At 48.3% G+C, this 13,123-nt stretch overlaps 6 protein-coding genes across 6 annotated transcripts; 3 read left to right on the top strand and 3 right to left on the bottom strand.

Moving 5' to 3' along the window:
- Window positions 1-175: 175 nt before the first annotated feature.
- Window positions 176-1,960, top strand: LOC6495166. Its single transcript, XM_001958890.1, has one exon. The coding sequence runs from the start codon at window positions 176-178 to the stop codon at window positions 1,958-1,960; it is 1,785 nt and encodes a 594-aa protein (XP_001958926.1).
- A 132-nt stretch (window positions 1,961-2,092) lies between these two features.
- Window positions 2,093-9,311, bottom strand: LOC6495474. Its single transcript, XM_001958888.4, has 7 exons — window positions 8,270-9,311; window positions 7,903-8,207; window positions 7,318-7,842; window positions 7,169-7,259; window positions 5,869-6,695; window positions 5,443-5,810; window positions 2,093-3,430 (listed from the first exon to the last, which is right to left on the bottom strand). The coding sequence occupies exons 1-7, from the start codon at window positions 9,159-9,161 to the stop codon at window positions 2,566-2,568; spliced, it is 3,873 nt and encodes a 1,290-aa protein (XP_001958924.3). The 5' UTR covers window positions 9,162-9,311; the 3' UTR covers window positions 2,093-2,565.
- On the top strand, window positions 3,437-5,437 carry LOC6495167. Its single transcript, XM_001958889.4, has one exon. It carries the CDS (start codon window positions 3,613-3,615, stop codon window positions 5,416-5,418), a length of 1,806 nt encoding a protein of 601 aa, XP_001958925.1. The 5' UTR covers window positions 3,437-3,612; the 3' UTR covers window positions 5,419-5,437.
- Window positions 9,312-9,705: 394 nt separating the features above from the next.
- LOC6495473 (lipase 3) lies at window positions 9,706-11,068 on the bottom strand. The gene is made up of 2 exons (XM_001958887.4): window positions 10,911-11,068; window positions 9,706-10,844 (listed from the first exon to the last, which is right to left on the bottom strand). Exons 1-2 carry the CDS (start codon window positions 11,001-11,003, stop codon window positions 9,741-9,743), a joined length of 1,197 nt encoding a protein of 398 aa, XP_001958923.1. The 5' UTR covers window positions 11,004-11,068; the 3' UTR covers window positions 9,706-9,740.
- A 463-nt stretch (window positions 11,069-11,531) lies between these two features.
- Window positions 11,532-12,477, top strand: LOC6495168 (serine/threonine-protein kinase fray2). The gene is made up of 2 exons (XM_001958886.4): window positions 11,532-12,284; window positions 12,344-12,477. Exons 1-2 carry the CDS (start codon window positions 11,637-11,639, stop codon window positions 12,422-12,424), a joined length of 729 nt encoding a protein of 242 aa, XP_001958922.3. The 5' UTR covers window positions 11,532-11,636; the 3' UTR covers window positions 12,425-12,477.
- LOC6495472 (39S ribosomal protein L41, mitochondrial) lies at window positions 12,425-13,065 on the bottom strand. The gene has a single exon (XM_001958885.4). The coding sequence runs from the start codon at window positions 12,964-12,966 to the stop codon at window positions 12,466-12,468; it is 501 nt and encodes a 166-aa protein (XP_001958921.1). The 5' UTR covers window positions 12,967-13,065; the 3' UTR covers window positions 12,425-12,465.
- Window positions 13,066-13,123: the final 58 nt, after the last annotated feature.

Genomic DNA, 13,123 nt, shown 5'->3' with positions numbered 1-13,123 from the left:
ATAAAAACTAAATATTAACAATTGATTTTCGACATATCCTGGCAATGCATTCACTTTCATTGCTGGAGAGATGGCTGATAAGCCAACTGAATCATTATATATAATTAAATCAATTATTTGCTTCCTTAAAAGTACTTCGTAAGGCATCGGCGCCATCAATAAAGGACCAACCACCATGCGCAGAACTATTTCACTGCTGCTGCTACTTTCAACGGGAGTCCAACTCCAAGAGATGGAAGAATACAACATGACACTGGTGAAGGCGGTGCTACGAGTCATTGGCAGTCGGGAGCCTTGGCAGAATACTCCGATATTCCACGGTCTCTACTCCGAAAGGGACGGTATCAACGATTTGATGATGTGGCTCCAACACGATATGCAAGTTACCTGCCATGCTCTGGATACAACGACTCCAGCCCATAAACAGATTCCACTTGGACACTACAAGATCAGAGCCGACAATGCAGTTGGTTTGCTCTTCTGCCGGAGCAGCCACGAACCCATATGGCTGAATCTGGACAAGAGTTTGCGAAAATTGAAGCTCATTCGAATGATTGTCGTGCTGTCCAATAGTCGGAGCGGTTCCTACAGAGCCATGATGAACATTTTCAATCGGTTGTGGGAATTTCAGTTCCTGAATGTGGTGGTGGTGCACAAGGATCAGATTTACTCTTACTCCCCCTATCCGGAGGTGCATTTTTACAAGCTGGACATGGATGCCAATCCGCTCTTTCCTCCGGCCACAACTAATTTTCAAGGCTACGAGGTCTCCACTCCAGTGGAGAATGATGTTCCAAGGGTGTTCTTCATAAGAGATCAGAAGACAGGATGCTGGCAGCCCCGAGGATATGGATATAGGGTATTCGCAGAGTATCTCAAGCGGCACAATGCCTCTCTCCTAGTGAGTAATCCCTACCAGGACCATACACCGAATCAGAGTGTGAACATGGGAAGGATTATTGAGATGATACATGATGGCCAGTTGGAAATCTCCCTGCACCCGTATGTAGATGTGCCGGAAAACATTGGAGATCATAGCTACCCACTGATAGTGGCCAGAAATTGCCTGATTGTTCCGGTTAGGAACGAGATTCCCCGCAATGCCTATCTATACCTGCCGCTGGACAGGTGGAGTTGGCTGCTCCTCCTTGGAGCAGTGATTTACATTAGCTTGATAATCTACTGGATCCAGCCTGGTCCAGGACATAGGAGCCTTAACATCCTTGATGGCATTAGCAGAGTATTATTCATCAGCCTCCCATCCAGGATCTACCATCCTTCCCTGAGGTACTTTGCAGTCTCGTTTCAGGTCACCATCTTGGGGTTCATTGTGACCAACATGTACAGCATTCAGTTGAGCAGCTTCTTCACCACCCTGGTGATGGGTGAGCAAGTGGACACCATGGAGCAGTTGGTCGAGCAAAAGCAGAGGGTCTTGGTGAAACATTACGAAATCAGCACCTTTCTGCGCCACGTGGAGCCGCGCTTGGTGGAGAAGGTTTCCCGGCTGCTGGTCGGAGCCAATTCCAGTGAGCAGGTTTCCGCCCTCCTCAGTTTCAATCGCAGCTTTGCTTATCCCTTCACCGTGGAACGATGGGAGTTCTTCTCCCTGCAACAGCAGTATGCCTTCAAGCCCATTTTCCGGTTTTCTTCGGCCTGTCTGGGATCTCCCATCATCGGGTATCCGATGAGGAGGGACTGCCACTTGCAGAGGTCTCTCAACATCTTCATAATGAGGATACAGGACTCGGGGATTCTGAAGCACTGGTTCATCTCTGATTTCAACGATGCTCTCAGCTTCGACTACGTTCGGCTCCTGGACAACGTCTTGGGATTCCACGCCCTGGATCTGGATGCCTTGCGACTGGGCTGGGCAGTCCTGGCATATGGATGGATCTTATCCTTCTTTCTTTTCCTTTGCGAGCGTTGGAGATTCTATCGATTCCATCATCGTCACTGAATTACTTTTTCTGAGCTAATTGGATCATTATAATAAGTTATAATGGATAATAGGAGTGCAGTATAATCAGTTCTGACAAGTTGATAGATCTCATTATCCTTAAAAAAAATAATTAAATAAAAGTGGACACAATTAAGGATTTGTAGATAGGTTTATTATTAAAGTAAAATGAATTTTTGCGTCATTTACAAATGGTTAGTATCGAAAGTCTATATGATTGGTTATTTTTGATAGCTTTTTTTTTGAAGATATTATGGATCTCAAGATGGAGGGATTCCTACACAGGTCTGCATGGCTAGTTGGCTTCCATTTGGTAGGGAATCTAAGCATGGTACTCCAGTGTAGTCCGACATTGTGCATTGAGATTTCATTCAACTGTTATTTTCTGAAAAATGTTTTCTGTAAAATGTGCTTAACTAAATGCTATACAATTTTAACGTTTGCAACAACATTAATATGTCTTCTTTTTTTTTTTTTTAATTTTTTTGTTCGTATTGCAGTTTAAGTTACTTTTTGCAATAGATTATTTTATGGTGGCAGACCCTTTAGTAGTTCTGCCAGTGGAGAGTGTAGTCGCGAGACTTCAACTTGCCAGGAGGCTTGTATCATTGCGGGTGGTGGTGGTGCTGCTGGGCGTGATAGTGCTGCTGCTCGGCAGCAGCCACCGCATCAAACATGGGCGTGTGAACCTCCCCCAGGAATTGTGGTGTGGGCGGAGGATTGGGCTCAGCCAACTCCCCAATCAGCGGCATGTCAATGTCCGTGGCGAGAGTACTCTGGCCGTAGTTGCTCAGTCCGTAGGGCTGCTGCTGGTGCTGATGCTGTTGCACCACAGACACCTGGGCATAGTCCGGTGTCGGCTGGACCTGCTGCTGGGGATCTAGCAGCACGGGAGCTGCTTCCATCTCGCCGAACTGGATGGGCCCTGGCTGCTGCACGGGTATGCCCTGGTGAACTGGAAGATTCTGAACAGGCTCATGCTCCACCGGCGCCGCCAAGTATTCCTGCTGTAGCCCAGGCTGCGGCTCCTGTGGCTGCTGTTGCTGCACTTGGTGCTGGTGCTGCTGCTGGTGCTCCAACTGCTGATGCTGCATTTGTGAATCGTCCTGGGACTGCATCATGTCGCTGGTCTGGTCGCCAGTCTCGTCAGTGGCCTCGCTCATGTCCGCGCCCTCGCCGGAGGTCTCCCCGTCGCGGCGGATTAAACCCAACATGTCCAGCATATTGCGCTTGATGGCATTCTCGTTAGCTGCCTCCAGAGTCGGGTAGCAGGTGCTCAGGCCACAGTTGGCCAGGTGCTGGGCCATCTTGTTGCCGTTGCCGGTGGCGAAGCCGCAAATGCAGTGCATCTCCTGCGGCATGTTAACCTCCATGGCGTCCACAAAGTTTCCATTGCAGTCGACTCCGTGCCGGAACTGAGCCCGCTCACAACAGGTCTGGTAATTACATTTGACGCAGTGCAGCCAGCCGCTAAAAATACACAAATGAATAGAATTTTAATCTGAGGTTCTATTAACACGGATAATACCCCCAGGGCGTCCCTAGATAAGCGACCAAGCCAATCAACCTCCATTACCATTAAATCAATTATCTATTTCCTTATAAGCCAGTGCCGAAGGGCCAAGCCTGCCAGAAACCACCAATCCACCGCCATGTGCAAAGTGCTCTGTGTTGTTTACCTCCTCCTAATCCCAGGGCTCGTCAAGGGGAGACACAACATGACTCTCGTGAAGTCAGTGCTCAGCGTCGTGTTTGGCCAGAACCAGTGGACCAACACACCAATCTTCGTGGGTCACAGCACCAAGCATGATGACCTAACCAGCTTTATAAACTGGCTCCACCAGGATTTGGAGGTTACTACCCTAACTGTGGACTCGCATAATCCCCCGGAAAAGTATAATCCAATCGGTTATCTGAATGTCACCACGGACAACAGCTTGAGTGTGTTCTTTTGTTATGGCAGCCAGGACATAGTTTGGTTCAATGTCGACAAGTGCCTCCATAGACTGCGCCGCAGTCGCCTCATCGTAGTCCTTCGTTCCAAAAGAAGCGCCTCTCGCAAGGCCATCTTGAACATATTCAAGCGCCTGTGGCAGCTTCAGTTTCTCAGTGCACTCGTTCTCCACCAGGAGAATATCTATTCCTATTCCCCCTATCCTACTGTACACTTCTTCAAGATGGACATTGAAACGAACCCACTCTTCGCTCCGGCCACCCAAAACTTCCGGGGCTATGTGGTGTCTACCCCAGTGGAGAACGATATACCGAGGGTGTTTATGGTCCGCGATCATGCCACTGGACGCAGACGGATTCGGGGATACGCATATCGCACATTAGTGGAGTACTTGCATCGCCACAATGCCTCGCTGCATATAACCAATCCGGACGCCGACCTCAGTCCCACCAGCAATGTCAACATGAGCCGGATTGTACAGCTAATAATGGACGACCAGCTGGAGATTTCCGTGCATCCCTACGTCCACACCCCCAAGGACTGGGGAGACAAGAGCTATCCTTTGGTCATATCGCCCAACTGCCTTATTGTTCCAGTACGAAATGAGATTCCCCGGCATATGTATCTCCTGAGACCCTTCGACACCAGCTCCTGGTACTCCCTTCTCGTGGGTCTGCTGTTCATCACAGCAGCTCTCTTCTGTCTGAGTCCAAGAAGAAAGGGGCGCCACTGGTCGCAGACCCTAAGCTTGAGTTTTCTGGACGCCATCAGCCGGGTGCTGTTCATCTGTTCCCCGACAAAAACATACAGACCATCCATCCGATACTTCGTTGTTTGCCTGCAACTGACGGTTCTCGGATTCGTCATCACCAGCTGGTTCAACATCGAGCTGGACAGCTTTTTGACCGCCCTGGTGATTGGAGAACAAGTAAACAGCATGGAGCAGCTGGTGCAACAGCAACAGAAGGTTCTTGTGAAAGAATATGAAACGGCTATACTTCTGCGCCACGTGGAGCCCCATATGGTGGATAGGGTGGCCCTTCTTCTGGTCGGCGTCGATGCCAGCGAACAAGTGTCCGCCCTACTGAGTTTCAATCGGAGCTATGCGTATCCCTTTACCGAGGAGCGGTGGAGGTTCTTCGGGATGCAACAACAGTACGCCTATAAGCCGATCTTCAGGTTTTCCACCGCCTGCCTCGGATCCCCCCTCATTGGCTATCCGATGCGCAGCAACTGCCACCTGGAGTACACCCTCAACCTATTTGTAATGAAGATTCAGGACTCGGGATTGCTATCCCACTGGCTCATCTCCGATTTCAACGACGCCATGCGGGCAGGCTACGTAACCCTGCTGGACAATGTTCTTGGCTTTCAGGCTATCGACGTGGACACCTTGCGGTTGGCTTGGTGTGTCCTGGCCTTTGGCTGGATCCTCTCTTCTTTGGTATTTTCTTGTGAATACTATGGCTTTTACCCTTGGCGGATTGTAACAGAGTTTCGTTAATAAATTAGATAGCTTTACACTTACGTGTAGTGGGTCTCCTCGCTGGCGAAGTCTGTATTGCACTCGGCGCAGGTCTTGCCCTCCAGGAAGGCGAAGAAAACTGGCCGCTTGTAGGAGGAGAAGGGAGGCTGCTCCCGATGATGGGTGCGAGTCTTGGGCGGCGGAATCAGCAGTGAGTTGTTGAGCAACAATCGCACGGGCCTGTTGGTCTTGGTCATGCTGATGTGATGCTGAACGGAGTGTTGCTTCAGGTCGCCCTTCTCCAAGAAGGATAGAGAGCACTTCTGGCAGCGGAGAGAGCCATCGCGCTTGTTAATGTGCTCGTCCAAGTGTAGGAAATAGTGCTCGATGCGCAGCTGGTTCACCACACCACGCTTGGAGAAGTAGAATATCTGATAGGGATTTCACATAATTTAATAAATTCTTAAAGTCATCGTTAGAGATTCTTACATCCAGGCAGTAGGGACACTGCAGGAAGTTCTGGTTCTTGTGGTCGTCGTAGAAGTGCCGCACCAGATCGCGATGGGAGGAGGAGCGGTAGCCACAGGCATGGCACCAGTATGGCAGCTCCAGGGTGTTGTGCGCCTTCTGCAGATGGGCCGTTAGCAAGTGCAGTGAGTTGTGGCGCTGCTGGCAGATGAGACAGTAGTAGGAAGGCGAGCCCTCGTTCTTCGTCTCGGTAGGATGCATAATCTGGTTGTGTTTGGCCAGAACCGACTCTGTGGGATGTTTCTCGAGGCAGAACAGACACTGGAACTGGTGCTGCTTGCCCTCTGGCGAAATGTGCGACACTAAATGGGTCTGCAACTTCTCGCTGGAGTCGAACGAGTTGCCATTCAGGCAGATCGGGCACTCCACCGTCTTGGCCAGATTCTCCTGGGCCGTCCTCGGTGATGTGTATGGGAAGGCTTCGTAATACTCCTCCGATCCATCGCTGATGCCATAGTACAGCTCCTCCAGGCCCTTGAGCTCTTCGTCTTCCTTTTTGATGGCCACCGGTCCCTTTTCCTCCTTTTCTTTCGGAGGTCTACCCATCTTACCCGGGACCTTTGTGACTGAAGCTGGTCCGGGTATCTTCGGGAGCAAGGCTTTATCGCCTTTCGGTTGGTTGGTGCTGCCCGGAGGACGGCCAGGACCCTTTCGCTTCTCCGGCTGTGGGGGTGGAGTACTCAGTCCTCTTCTCTTACTGCCCGACGGCAACAGATCCCGATCGCGGTCCTTATCTTTTTCCTTCTTGGGAATCTTAGCCGAAACAATGTAGTCCGCATCGTTAATAGCTGCAAGCAAACAATGCAATCATAGAATCTTGTATAACTCTCGTAACAAAAACTATTAGTGCTTATATACAAGCCTTTATGCGTTTCAACACTCTGCGTTTCGTTTTTTTTTAAATACAAATCAAATAAAAACATAGGTCTTTAAATTTGTTGCAAGTTTATTTGGGTTTTTTTTTTGTTGTTTCTTAAGAGTGAGTCGTTAAAATAAGTTAACACGAAATTATCAAAAAGTAAATCTTATAGTACACTTTGTTAACTTTCAACTTGATTATAAATTCAGAATTCACATAACCATTGGCTTTAACACTTCGACCTGAGCTGTGCATTTGGCTTCAACTAACCGAACACTTATGCAAGATAATTGAGGGAAATAATTCACTTTGGAGTGAGAAACGCAGGCATTGGCTTAACACCTTATAACTATCATTAGTCTATTCATTGCCTAGTATAAAAATCACTACGAAACTACTAACGTTTCTTCAGCCGCTTGGGTGCCGCGTTGGCTGGCGTCTCCTTGTAGTTGGCTGGCAGGATGCTCCAGTCCTTGAACGGATTTGTGGCCACCTACAACGAAGAAATGTTGAGTGATGGGACAGATACTTTTCTGAAAACTTTTCCTTACCTGATACAGTCGCTGGGTAATGGTCTCGTTGGTGGTCACTCGAGTCTGCTCAGCTATGTGGATGATAATGTTGTTGAATGCCTGCAGGGCATATGTTCCAAACGATTCACGCCAGACCAGTTCGTCCAAGAACTGCTGAATCATTTGCCGCGACAGTAGCGACAAGGTGTTCTGGAACATGCGGGGCACAATGCGTCGCAGATATTCCATCACTGCAGAGTTATTGTGCTTCGCTGTGTTGTCGGTGGCAGCTGCCTGAACGATGTTCTTGAAGCCCATGCTGAATAGTGTTATCTTATCGACGGTCAAGTCGATGCAGATGGTGCTGTCCTTGTGAACCCATCGGGAGAGTGGCTCCAGGATGGCTTGGAAACGTTTCTTGTAGTTGCGATCGCCGTCTGTGATGGGCTCCACGGCCCTCAAACGAATAGATTTCTCCGAATAGTCATAGACACCCAACACCTCCACCTTCACCTGGCGTTGGGAGCCGTCTTGCGAAGTTGTTCCCAAAGAAATGACACCCACCTAAGAGCAAAGAATGTATTATAGACATATGTTATAAGTTTCCTTCAATCTTTAAATTACCTCTACAAATTTTCCAGGACCACCCAGCTTCTTGCACTTCTGGTGCACTGCCAAGGTGCAAATGGCTCTCAGCCAGGTGTATATGCCCTTGATATAGACGCTGTCGACCTTCACCCACTGCACCACGTTCTGGATACTGGTCTGGCAGGCCCAGTGGTAGATGAGTTTCAGTAGAAAAGTGGGTGGATGCTGAGCGCCTTCAAAAATTGAATTGTTAAAGACGGAAACAAACCGATAGGGGCAGCAATCGCTGATCCACACATAGCCACCGGTGTAGGGGAACTTCGTGACATCCGAGTAGATTCCTGAGAGAGAAATTGTTAGTAGATTCTTTAGCAGGACCAAAGCAGAGTCTGATTGTCCTCACCCAACTTAAGCTCGTTGTTGCGGTGATTAATGCAGTGCTGCTGGGCCCTGAGAAGACCCTCCTGGAGCAGCCACTCGCAGAACTTGTTGGGTGTGAGCATAAGCACGAGCTTGACCTTGGAGTCGAGCTTGCTGCGCGTTGCAGCCATGTCCTTGACCTTAAGGAAGGGCTTGGCGAGGACAACGAGCGACGGATAAGTCTTGCCCTGCATTTTATTGTCCTTTCCGTCTTTGCTGTCCTTATCCTTATTGTCATCCGAGCTTCCCACCACCAGCCCACCCACCGAGTTGACCTCAGCGGGGCGGTAATTTTTCGGAGGAGAGTCCAGATCTTGCTTAGACTCTTTAGGAAACTTGCCACTCGCCTTCAGCTTCGGCGACTCTTTGCCGGAAGAAGAGGCCGCTGAACCCGCACCTGATCCCTTGGGGCGGCCCACCTTTGGACTTGTTGATGGCAGGGAGCTCGATGCTGCCACCGCCTTTTTGCCAGCAGACAGGGCCAGTCGCTTGGCCAGTGGTACATCGTCTTCGCCCTCGTCCGACGTCTCCAAGTACGCAATATTCGAAGACGAGCGCGGTCGACCCCGCCCCCTACCAGAGCCCGAAGCTGGGGCCGCGGGTGTTAGGGGGGTTTCAGCCGGCTTGGGTGGCTTTTTGGGAAGAGTGGCCTCCTTGAGGTCTTGCAGCACTTTTCCCTTGAAGGAGTAGGCCTGGAACACCTGTCCGTTGAACAGTTCTTTTCCTTCGTTGGCCGACACGGCGTTCTTCAGCGCGCCTTTGACCGCATTGTGTTCGTTGGTAATTTTCTCGTAGTACGCCAACTGTGCCGGCGACAACTCCTCCACCCAGACCTCCATGTCCAGCGAGATATCGCTTCTCGTAACGCGCGTCATCTTGTTGGCTATGCAAAAACCCCAACAAAGGTGGCTTTTCTATTTTTCCAGCGGTCAGAAACAATATTTTTCTCTCGGTTAGGTTTTTCAGTCGTGGATGTACCTGCGTTGTGTGCACAGCGTTTTTTCGTGCAGGGTTGCATTTTAGAATGCGATAGGCCTATCGATAGTTTCTCTGAGCCGTTGGTGTCAACTCTAAAAAACGGCGCGCAATTCAAAATTGTATTAACGGTTCAATCTTTTTTTTAAATGGTATCCAAACAAATATAAAATATTTATACAAACAATATATATATAAATCATGATTTAATTTAGTTTGTTATTGAAAAAATACAATTTTATAATATAATCCAAAAATATATTTGACCTTAACTAGTTCGTCCTGTCTAATCAGCACTTAGCCTTAAACTATTTGGTCACGATGAAGTGTCATACGTTCTTTTTAAATTTATGGGTACTTCTACATTATCGTTCAAAACCATTAACCCTCAAAACCCCCGATTAAGTTGTCACGAGTGGAACTTTTTGTGTTAAACTCTAAATATCACAATCGTATTTTTCTTTATTGGCTGCGAAAGCTCATGCATTTTTAATATCATTTATGACACGATCATAAAGTATTTCCTTTATGTTCAGGCCCCACAGGAAGTCGATGTGGTTCCACTTCACCTCCGGCAGGCGGTAGGCGCTCTTCAAAGCACTTGGATTCATGGTATACCTCAGCTTGTCCACATCAACCAGACTGGCGAAGTAATCATTGTCACTATAATACAGATAGGTGGGCACTTCGATGCCCTCCACGTTGTATTCTGGGGGGGTCTTGCTGCTATATTCCTTCTTGTTCCTGGTTTTTCCGTAATCGAACTGTCGGAAGTAACCGGAGTTGTATTCCTGCAAGTAGTGGAAGAGCTGGTTCACCGAGCAGCCAGCCGGAGTGGTGGCCATGATTTCGGGAATCAAGGTTACGTTCTGGTACGGAGAGTCCCAGCCGCCGAGCAGGAACAGGACGTTGGTGCACATAAACTGGGAGATGGCCTCATCTTTGCATACCAGAGCTCCGAACAGGTTCATCAGTTCAGTGCTGGCGAAAAACTCGGCACTGCCGAAGACCTCTACGAAGGCATTGGGCTGTCCTAGAAGAGGGGCACCCACCTTGGCCAAAGGACTCTCCATGTGGTCCATCCAGGCGACGGGGGCCAGAAGATGAGCCGAGCGAATGCGGCTCTTGAATCGAGGAACCATTGAGTTAAGCACAAAGAAAGAGGTGGTTCCCTGGGAGTGACCCACATAGGAGACTGTTTCAGCACCTGTCCAGTAGATGACGTAATCAATCATCGCGGGTAGATCATAAATTCCAATATCGTGCCACTCAAAGTTCCAGAAAGGCTGCAGGAGTGGAGACTTTGTGGCATGCTTCTTGGAGTATGTGTTGCCTCTGGCATTGCCCATCCAGACATCGTAGCCAGCCTCGGAGAGCAGGTATGCCAGTCCGGCGTGAGGTCCTGCCAGGACCCAGTCCGAAGAGGAGCACAACAATCCGTGCATTAGGAAGACCACGGGCCTCGGGCCATCATTACCAGTATTTTTTGAGTAAGGAATGCGGTGCATGGTCAGAATGTAGCCATCAGAGGTTTGAACAGAGTGCTCCTCAATTGGATAGCCATGGCCCTGGACAATGGTAACCTACAAATAGAAGAAATATTTTAGAATGAGTCAATTTACATAAGATGGATCAAAATCCTTGCTCACCGTTGTTACGGAACTTGATCGTCCAGAATCGGCTGGTAGGGCTGCTGCCAGTCCCAGCAATAGAAAAATCCCAATAGCCTGTGCTACTAACATATTTTAACTCGCAGGTGCAGGTGCTTTGGCCACCAATTTGGCCGCCCGTGCCTTTTATATGCCCCCCAGGTACCGATAAGAGGTCTTAGATTCGGCTGCTCGAATTTATGGGTGTTTATTTTTGCCTCCAAACGTCGTTTGATTCGGCAAGACTGATAGATGGTGTGGGAATTTCGATTCCGGTTGATTTAGCTGACTAGCTTAGTTATCAGGTACTTCAATATAATCATTCTCCGAATCTTGATAGCTACTGATTATTCATAATTGAATATAATAAGGCTCATCAGGATTACGTTTTGTTTTTGTTTGGTTTGTCTTAGTTCTTTTATTAAACTAACTGTTTCAAATTCAAACTTAAAACAAAAGTAATTTAGACCATGTTGAGTAAAACATTTCATTATAAGATGAGGCATTCTTCAAAGTAAACTTCGCAAAAGTTGTTTTTAAAAATTAAAGTTTTTGAACACCAAGATTTAAAACTGGCGCCCTCTGTTCGAATTTTTCTTTAAATTTGAAAACTATCGATTTCATAAATTATCGAATATAAAACTGCCACCACCAGCAATTCCCTACTTTTAGATTGGCCGAGCTTCGTTTTTAGAAATATTTTAAGTTTAATAATATTATTAAATAATGCGCGACCGCGACAGACGTGATAGAGATCGCGATAGGGACAGGGATAGGGATAGAGAAAGGGACAGAGACAGAGAAAGAGACCGCGACAGGGAAAGGGACCGAGACCGGGACCGTGACAGAGAGAGGGACCGCGAAAGAGACCGTGATCGGGAAAGACGCTACCGCTCCAAATCGCCCACCAGGAGCAGTCGCCACAGCTCCAAATCGAAGAAGAAAAAGTCCAAAAAGTCGAAGAAGTATTCCAGAAGAAGTCGTAGCACCAGCAGAAGTTCATCTCGTAGCTCCTCTAGCAGCAGGAGCAGTTCCCGCAGCAGACACAGCAAAAGTCGAAGTCGTGACCACAAATCCCGCTCCACATCCCAGAGAACAGTAAGGGCACCCAGTTCCGAAAACAACTCCCGATCGGCGCCCGCCCCAGCAGCTATCGTAGCTGCTGCTTCAGCCATAAAGTCCATCGACTTGCTGGACGCCAAGGTGCAAAAGGCATTGGAGACTATTGACGAGGATGCCTTCAAGCCGGCGACCTTCATCAGTTCGAGAGAAACGTCCGAAAAGGTTATCATAGATCTCAACAAAGAAACGGTGACAGTGGCCAACAAGCCGGCCATGGCAATACGAAACGAAGATGTAATATTCCATCCAAACGTGAGTGGGTGACTTCTAAAATCTATTCTCTATTAACGAGATATTTTTTGATTTTCCAGTTCCTTGGCGACCCCGATGCGAAGGCCGAAAAGTGGCTGCGCAAACTCTACAATTACCGCCAGAAGTACATGCAGGAGTAGTGGATTTTAGACTCTGTATTTAACAAAAAATAAACCTATGCCTAGAAAATGTCGGTTCCCGTCTTTCGAGCTCGCTGGTATGCCTCTTCCGAAGTGAGCTGCTCGTTGGGGGAGGGCTCCTTGGCACTGCCATCCGCCTGCAGGGTCCCCGCCTTAAAGTCCTCTATAATTTTCTTTGAGTAGATGGCATTAAACAGGTCCAGACTGGTGAATTCCGATTGAACAACGTCCGGAGCTTTGTATGAGACGTAGGGTTTCAGCTTGCATCCGGTGAGATCGGGTACGATGAGTTCCGGAATCTTTTCAGGGATCTCAATGTATTCTCCGTCGATCTTGATGCCTGTGTCACGGACTCCACGCTTGTGTATGGGCACCGGCGGGTTGGCCATGGTTCTCTGGGCCTCTTTCACCACCCGCGTGCCTCGCTTGTTGTACACGACGAATTTGCGAAAGTTCCTCTTGCCTTCCAGGACGGCGGTAGTGCTGATGGTCCTCTGTTGGCACTTGGCAGCCACAGGAAGTAGTTTCATACAGTTATTCATTGTAGCAGTTATTTTATTCAGTAAAGTTGTGGCTGGTTAAATAACAAATGCGGCTGTCGAAAACAGCTGTTTATCGACTTAAAGATGTTACATCTTTAAATAGTTTATCGAATAAAGACTACTTATCGGTTTATTTTTGAATAAAAAATATATCTCT

Source organism: Drosophila ananassae, chromosome 3L (genome assembly GCF_017639315.1).
Source record: "Drosophila ananassae strain 14024-0371.13 chromosome 3L, ASM1763931v2, whole genome shotgun sequence".
Classification (NCBI taxonomy): Eukaryota; Metazoa; Arthropoda; class Insecta; order Diptera; family Drosophilidae; genus Drosophila; species Drosophila ananassae.
Note: the sequence above shows the minus strand (reverse complement) of the source record. Positions and strands in the feature narration are given on the sequence as shown.

What these genes read in the sequence shown, in the direction of transcription:
- LOC6495166 (XM_001958890.1), top strand. Translation starts at nt 176, where the DNA reads ATGCGCAGAACTATTTCACTGCTGCTGCTACTTTCAACGGGAGTCCAA.
- LOC6495167 (XM_001958889.4), top strand. Translation starts at nt 3,613, where the DNA reads ATGTGCAAAGTGCTCTGTGTTGTTTACCTCCTCCTAATCCCAGGGCTC.
- LOC6495474 (XM_001958888.4), bottom strand. Translation starts at nt 9,161, where the DNA reads ATGACGCGCGTTACGAGAAGCGATATCTCGCTGGACATGGAGGTCTGG. An exon ending in AGTGTCCCTACTGCCTGGAT is followed by an intron (nt 5,811 to 5,868) that starts GTAAGAATCTCT and finishes AATCCCTATCAG; the next exon opens with ATATTCTACTTCTCCAAGCG. An exon ending in AGCGAGGAGACCCACTACAC is followed by an intron (nt 3,431 to 5,442) that starts GTAAGTGTAAAG and finishes GTGTATTTTTAG; the next exon opens with CGGCTGGCTGCACTGCGTCA.
- LOC6495473 (XM_001958887.4), bottom strand. Translation starts at nt 11,003, where the DNA reads ATGTTAGTAGCACAGGCTATTGGGATTTTTCTATTGCTGGGACTGGCA. An exon ending in GATCAAGTTCCGTAACAACG is followed by an intron (nt 10,845 to 10,910) that starts GTGAGCAAGGAT and finishes TTCTATTTGTAG; the next exon opens with GTTACCATTGTCCAGGGCCA.
- LOC6495168 (XM_001958886.4), top strand. Translation starts at nt 11,637, where the DNA reads ATGCGCGACCGCGACAGACGTGATAGAGATCGCGATAGGGACAGGGAT. An exon ending in ATGTAATATTCCATCCAAAC is followed by an intron (nt 12,285 to 12,343) that starts GTGAGTGGGTGA and finishes TTGATTTTCCAG; the next exon opens with TTCCTTGGCGACCCCGATGC.
- LOC6495472 (XM_001958885.4), bottom strand. Translation starts at nt 12,966, where the DNA reads ATGAATAACTGTATGAAACTACTTCCTGTGGCTGCCAAGTGCCAACAG.